Source organism: Rana temporaria, chromosome 1 (assembly GCF_905171775.1).
Source record: "Rana temporaria chromosome 1, aRanTem1.1, whole genome shotgun sequence".
Taxonomy (NCBI): Eukaryota; Metazoa; Chordata; class Amphibia; order Anura; family Ranidae; genus Rana; species Rana temporaria.
In genome coordinates, this window is record NC_053489.1 from 392,502,799 (window position 1) to 392,510,982 (window position 8,184).

General features: G+C 39.2%; 1 protein-coding gene across 1 annotated transcript in view; it reads left to right on the forward strand.

Moving 5' to 3' along the window:
- The first annotated feature begins 446 nt into the window (after positions 1-446).
- LOC120912711 (hepatocyte nuclear factor 6-like) overlaps positions 447-8,184 on the forward strand; it is a 133,594-nt gene continuing 125,856 nt past the window's right edge. Inside the window, exon 1 of the mRNA XM_040322632.1 lies at positions 447-1,761. Within this exon, the coding sequence (XP_040178566.1) occupies positions 732-1,761 (1,030 nt within the window). The 5' untranslated portion in view covers positions 447-731. The remainder of the gene's footprint in view (positions 1,762-8,184) is intronic.

The following is an 8,184-nucleotide window of genomic DNA, read 5'->3' on the forward strand; positions in this document are numbered from 1 at the left end:
GATTGCAGAGAGAAGAATGCCCTGTCCATGCCAGGCTGGGTCCCTACACTGTGTAGTGATTGCAGAGAGAAGAATGCCCTGTCCATGCCAGGCTGGGTCCCTGCACTGTGTAGTGATTGCAGAGAGAAGAATGCCCTCTCCATGCCAGGCTGGGTCCCTATGCACTGTGTAGTGAATGCAGAGAGAAGAATGCCCTGTCCATGCAAGGCTGGGTCCCTGCATGGGCAGAGAGAAGAATGCCCTGTCCATGCCAGGCTGGGTCCCTGCACTGTGCAGTGATTGCAGAGAGAAGAATGCCCATGCCAGGCTGGGTCCCTGCACAGTGACCAGGAGTTGAATGGAGAAAGGTACTTATCGATGAGCAGAGGGATGTTGACGTCAGGCTGTGCTAGCTATGAGACTGAGGCTAGCAGGAGGTCTGAGAGTCTGAGCTCCTCCAATATTATCTGCAGCTTTGCCAGCACTAGGCACACCACAAAGCCAGGAGCAGGCAGCACCATCACTTGGGGAAAGAGAGGACCATCAAGCCATCTGACATAGCTATTGTAATAGGAAGGAGGAGGGGGAGAGGAGAGGGATAGGAGCAGAGAGCTCATCAAGTCATGCAGGATTGACTGCAAAGGGGAAGCTAATCGATGGCAAAGCTTTGAATGTGAATTAGCCTGGAAAGCAAAAGCAGAAGAAAGGAAAGGAGGAGGAGGGGGGTATAGCCGAGCAAAGCTGCGAGAAAGATGGAACTTACAATGGAGAATTTAGGGAACCTTCATGGTGTACCCCATTCCCAAGCTGGCGATTTAATGAGCTCCGCACACAGTAGGCAAGCTTCCCACAGGAATCTGGTTTCTCATGGACGACCCGCTATGGTGACAAGTATGGCTTCCATTCTGGATGGAGGGGATTACAGATCCGAGCATAGCCTGGCAGGTCCACTGCATCCTGCTATGAACATGTCCTGCGAATCTCCATCTGGCATGAGCCTCAGCAGTACCTACACCACATTGACTCCTCTCCAGCACCTGCCACCCATCTCCACTGTGTCCGACAAGTTCCACCACCCGCACCACCACCACCACCATCATCACCATCACCAAAGACTAACTGGCAACGTAAGTGGAAGTTTTACCTTGATGAGGGATGACAGGGGGTTGGCATCGATGGGCAATATTTACGGTCACTATCCAAAGGATATGGCAACCATGGGACAACCACTCTCCCCCCTTTCCAATGGCCTAGGTACTTTGCACAACTCACAACAGTCACTAGGCCCATATGGTCACGGTGGGCATTTAACTAATGATAAAATGTTATCACCAAACGGGTTCGACTCGCATGCTGCCATGATGTCTAGGAGTGAGGACCATCTGACAAGGAGCCTGGGCACTCCTGCGGCCGGCATGATGGCCCCTTTAAATGGAATGCATCCACATGGGCACCACCATGCGTCGTCTAATGGCTCAATCCTTGGTGAAAGGGACAGACAAGCCTCAAGTTCTGGGTCGCAAGCCGGTGGCAATGGTCAAGTGGAGGAGATTAATACCAAAGAGGTTGCTCAAAGGATCACAGCAGAACTGAAAAGATATAGCATACCGCAAGCTATATTTGCTCAAAGAATCCTGTGCAGGTCCCAGGGTACACTCTCTGATCTTCTGAGGAATCCCAAACCTTGGAGTAAACTTAAGTCTGGCCGGGAGACATTCAGGAGGATGTGGAAATGGCTCCAGGAACCTGAGTTCCAAAGAATGTCTGCGCTGAGATTGGCAGGTAAGAGCAAAGTTCACCCTCCACTTCTTGGCTCCGCCGCCTATTGCAAAAATCTATTGCCAGCTTTACTTAGTCATTTCTCAGTACTGCTACTGGAAAGTCTTTGTTTTAGAATGCTATTATTACTTTATTGGAACGCTCCCCGACCCTAGTTCCAAGTGTAGTTAACTTTCTGACCCAAATACCAGGTGTTTTTTTCCCAACTCAAGTTCCAGGTGTAGTCTACTTCCCAACTAAATGGCCATGTGTAATTTACTTCCCAGCTCAAGGTCCATGTGTAATTTACTTCCCAGCTCAAGGTTCGGGTGTAGTTAACCTCCCAACTCAAGGTCCAGATGTAATTTACTTTCCAACTCAAGGTCCAGATGTAGCTTTCTTCCCAGCTCTAGGTCCAGGCGAAGTTTACTTCCCAACTCAGTGTCCTGGTGTAATTTATTTCCCAACTCAAGGTCCAGATTTCGTTTACTTCCCAACTCAAGGTCCAGCTGTTATTTACTTCCCAACTCAAGGTCCAGCTGTTATTTACTTCCCAACTCAAGGTTCAGCTGTAATTTACTTCCCAACTCAAGGTCCAGATTTCGTTTACTTCCCAACTCAAGGTCCAGATGTAGCTTTCTTCCCAGCTCTAGGTCCAGGCGAAGTTTACTTCCTAACTCAGTGTCCTGGTGTAATTTATTTCCTAACTCAATGTCCAGGTTTCGTTTACTTCCCAACTCAATGTCCAGCTGTAATTTACTTCCCAACTCAAGGTCCAGCTGTAATTTACTTCCCAACTCAAGGTCCAGCTGTAATTTACTTCCCAACTCAAGGTTCAGATGTAATTTACTTTCCAACTCAAGGTCCAGATGTAGCTTTCTTCCCAGTTCTAGGTCCAGGCGAAGTTTACTTCCCAACTCAAGGTCCAGCTGTAATTTACTTCCCAACTCATGGTTCAGATGTAGTTTAACTCCCAATTCTATGCCCAGGTGAAGTGTATGTCCCAATCCAAGGTCAAATTTAAGTTTATGTCCCAACCTAAATTCCAGGTGTAGTTTACTTCTCAACCCAAGGTCCAGGTGTAGTTTACTTCCAATCCCAAGTTCCAGGTAGATTTTACTTCCCAACCCAAGTTCCAAGTGTAGTTTACTTCTCAAGCCAAGGTCGAGTAACGTTTATTTCTCAACCCAATGTCCAATTAACGTTTCGATTCCAACCAAAGGTCCAAGTAACGTTTGTTTTCCAACCCAAGGCCCAGGTGTAATTTACTTCCCAACCAAAGTTCCAGGGAGAGGTTCTAGGTTCCAGAGAGGTACTCAGGAAAAAAAAATATGTAATAATAAAAAATTGTGTAGGTATAAACTCTTTTACCAACGAGACCCAAGACCAGTTTATCTTTGAACAACCCTTATATATGGTTATATTCAGATTGGGCATTGCAGCTAAGAAGACCACCACTAGTAAAGTGGCATATGGTATGCCAGCACGTTTGCCACTACGTTCTCGCTGCAGCTACAGGACACAAATATCCCAGGTACAGGACTTGGACAGGCTAGCTGGAAAATCCTGTGATTTTAATTACGGATAAGGAGAAGTTCAGTGGTAAGGTATTTTTCTGTACCCTATGGTCACTGGCCACGATGGAGGCTCTGCTATGTGATGACCAGTTGAGGTGACCATTGTCACGCGTGGGGAACGGTGGGACATTACACATTTAAATATATTTCTTATATATATATATATATATATATATATATATATATATATATATATATATATATATATATATATATATATATATATTTCTATTTTTTGTCTAGCCAACATGCATGATTCAAATTTAGTTTTCTAGCCTATAGGGAATGTAGTTATTCTGTCCCATGGTACTCTTTACATCCCTAGCTATCCACAATGAAAAATTCATAATACACCCATGAAGGTAATTTATTGTCACTTGTCTGCTATAAGCTCCTTTATTATTGGAGATAAAGCTCACTATGCTAGCTGCACAAACAGACAGATCCAAAAAAGAAATGTCACAGCCTTTTAACAAACATGTTCTCTAGTCATCCCGGTTGCTGTAAAGCAGTTTCGGAAAAAATATCGTCTTTCCTTTACAAATCAGTAGCTGTGGGAATTGGGGATGTATGGACAGAGGGGAGAGAAGCTGTAAAGGTCAGCCATAGCTAAAAACCAAGATATGATTCTAGGTGACAGTTATATGAGAACAGCAGAGTGGCATAGGGAGGATGCTGCAAATATATTTTGTAGGATTATAAAGTGTTCACTTCTGCTTTGTGAGCTGATCATCACCCATCAGTTGGGGCAATGGGATGAAGTACTCCATACAGTACACATGTATGACACATGATAGGACATTGATCATTGGCCAGAATACTATAGCCTTATGCTGTCATCTATACATACATACACATAAACACACAATCAGATAATGAATGAGTGTCTATATATATTTATATATATATTGTATATATATATTTTATATATATATATATATATATATATATATATATATATATATATATATATATATATATATATATATATATATATATATATATACAGTATATATATTTATATATACACACATACATATATGTGTGTATGTGTATATAAAATCTTTTTTAACTAGCTCATCTTCCAATCTTCCAGTTTCTCCCCCGCCTATCGATTCACTCTAGGCCTCTTCATCTCACAAATGGCAGATCCAATCAATTATCTATAGCACACAGACAAGGCCACTGGGGATTTTCCCTCTGTCCCACAGACTTTACCACATCAATGTACTAGTCACACTGATTATCTATCTATCTATCTATCTATCTATCTATCTATCTATCTATCTATCTATCTATCTATCTATCTATCTATCTATCTATCTATCTATCATTTCTCTGTTGCGTATCTATTTCCTATCAATGCACTTATTATTTCTTTCTTTCTTTCTTTCTTTCTTTCTTTCTTTCTTTCTTTCTTTCTTTCTTTCTTTCTTTCTTTCTTTCGTATCTATCTATCATTTCTCTCTTGTGTATTTATTTCCTATCAGTGCACTTGTTTTTTTCTATCTATCTATCTATCTATCTATCTATCTATCTATCTATCTATCTATCTGTCTGTCTGTCTGTCTGTCTGTCTGTCTGTCTGTCTATCTATCTATCTATCTATCTATCTATCTATCTATCTATCTATCTATCTATCTATCTATCTATATTTTCTATAGTGTGTATCTATTTCCTATCAACGCACTTGTTCTCTCTCTCTCTCTCTCTCTCCATCTCTCTCTCTCTCCATCTCTCTCTCTCTCTCTCTCTCTCTCTCTCTCTCTCTCTCTCTCTTCATCTCTCTCTCTCTCTCCATCTCTATCTCTCTCTCTCTCTCTCTCTCTCTCTCTCTCTCTCTCTCTCTCCCTCTCTCTCTCTCTCTCTCTCTCTCTCTCTCTCTCTCTCTCCATCTCTCTCTCTCTCTCTCTCTCTCTCTCTCTCTCTCTCTCTCTCTCTCTCTCCCTCTCTCTCTCTCTCTCTCTCTCTCTCTCTCTCTCTCTCTCCATCTCTCTCTCTCTCTCTCTCTCTCTCTCTCTCTCTCTCTCTCTCTCTCTCTCCCTCTCTCTCTCTCTTTTATTCTCTATTTTCCCCTTTCTCTGTTTCTCTCCTCGAACTTTCCAAGGTGGCCTACCCACCTCCTACAGCTGTGCTATGTGATGATCCTATCTTGTAGATGGCAGGCTAAGGTTAAACGTATGCACCATGGTGTGTGAACAGGCCCCCCCCCCCCCCCCCCCACAAAACATGGGTGTATTCTATACCGAGACATATATGTATTATAGAAGTCTGGGTGGAAAAGCAGCCAGGCAGGGACAACTTCTATTTACCCTATCCCTAGCGTGGGCACATTTGTGTTGGTGTGCGAGGTATTTACCAAGCCTAGCAGTGCTTAGAAATAATGGTGATTTCATTGAATGTGTGCTCATGTCATTTACTGGTAAGATATGGAAAACACACTACAGAAGCTGTATGAACAAGCGCTATAAGCTCTGCTGAATGCACAATCTTTCTTCTATTTATCATTGCTAATGTGCTTTCTGCAGATGCTTGAAATGTGACATAAGGAACTGAACAATATGGAAAGAGAACATTGCACGCACAGTGCCCTGTATATCTGTGTGTTATATATGGAGCCATGCAATCAACAGAGGGCTTTATTTACTAAGGCTTGAGAGTGCAAAATCTGCTTCACTTCTGCATAGAAGCCAATCAGCGTGTTCAATTAATCTTTGTCAGTAAAACCTGGAAGCGGATGGGTTTCTATGCAGGAGTATACTCTCCAATTTTAGTAAATAAACCCCTTGTTCCATTTCCATGTCTATCCTCCGCTATATGGACCATACCTATGCAGTAATGTGTGTTTTCTCTGTACTCATATGCATTCAGTGTAATTCAGATGGCTGTAATTAGGGCCGGATAGTGGCATCCTTTAGTTCCAGTCAATGCCCTATTGAAAAGCAGTTAATAGAATGCAAATTGTTCTGGCTTTACAAGGTTCTGGTAAATAAAGATTTAAACACTGCCACAATTGTCTCTTTAAGTACACCCCTTGTTCAATCTAATTGAGCACTTTCAGTTTTATATCTCGCTCACAAATGTAAAAACAATCACCTGGAGACCACTAAGGTGCAATGCCTATATTCTGCATCTACTAAACCCAAAGAGCTGGGCTCTGCGAAATGGACTTGTCTTTGTACATATCTTATACTGTATATAGATTGCTAACCACATGTCTATGTACATAGCTTATAGATAGGGAATCACATGTCTTTGTACATGTCTTATTTATAGATTGCTAATCACATAACATATCTTATATATACTGTAGATAGGTAATCACTGGTTATTATAGTAATTACATATCTTTATACTGATCATATATATATATATATATATATATATATATATATATATATATATATATATATATATATATATATATATATATGTTATCACATCACATGTCTTTATACATATCTTATAGATAGGTAATCGCATGTCTTTGTACATATTAAGATATGTACAAAGACATGCGATTACCTATATAGATAGGTAATCACATATCTTATATAAACTGTAGATAGGTAATCACGTGTCTTTGTACATATCTTTTATGGCAATCACATTTATACAGATCTTATATGTAGATATGTTATTACATGTCTTTATATACATCTTATAGATAGGTAATCACATGTCTTTAAACATCTCTTATAGATAGATAATCACACGTCTTTCTACATATCTAAAAGATAGATAGCAAGAAAGATAATCACATGTCTTTCTACATATAAATAGGTAATCACATGTCTTTCTACATATAAATAGGTAATCACATGTCTTTCTACATATAGATAGGTAATCGCATGTCTTTCTACATATAAATAGGTAATCACATGTCTTTCTACATATAGATAGGTAATCACATGTCTTTATACAGATCTTATATGTGGATATGTTATCATATGTCTTTATATAAATCGTATAGATAGGTAATTACATGTCTTTACACATATCTTATAGATAGATAATCACACGTCTTACATATCTAAAAGATAGATAGCAAGAAATAAAGAAAGAAAGATAATGTCTTTCTACATATAGATAGGTAATCACATGTCTGTGTACATATCTAAAAGATAACTAGCTCGAAAGAAAGGAAGAAAAAAAGAAAGAAAGAAAGAAAGAAAGAAAGAAAGAAAGAAAGAAAGAAAGAAAGAAAGAAAGAAAGAAAGAAAGATAATCACATGTCTTTCTACATATCTTATAGGTAGATAGGTAAGTAATCACTTGTCTTTCTACACATCGTATAGATAGATAGATAGATAGATAGATAGATAGATAGATAGATAGATAGATAGATAGATAGACAGATAGATAGATAGATAGATAGATAGATAGATAGATAGATAGATAATCCATATATAAGATAGATAGATAGATAGATAGATAGATAGATAGATAGATAGATAGATAGATAGATAATCCATATATAAGATAGATAGATAGATAGATAGATAGATAGATAGATAGATAGATAATCCATATATAAGATAGATAGATAGATAGATAGATAGATAGATAGATAGATAGATAGATAGATAGATAGATAGATAGATGATCAAATGTCTTTGTACACATCTAATAGATAGATAGTCTGTATATATGGTATAGATGAGAACATGCATAGATAGCCATATGTGTTTGTATCTCATGAAGCATATGTATTTGTACATCTTGCAGATGGATATTCACATGTTTTCGTACGTATCTTTTAGCTAGAATGATAGATAGATAGATAGATAGATAGATAGATAGATAGATAGATAGATAGATAGATAGATAATCAAAGGTCTTTGGACATATCGTATAGGTAATCGCTTGC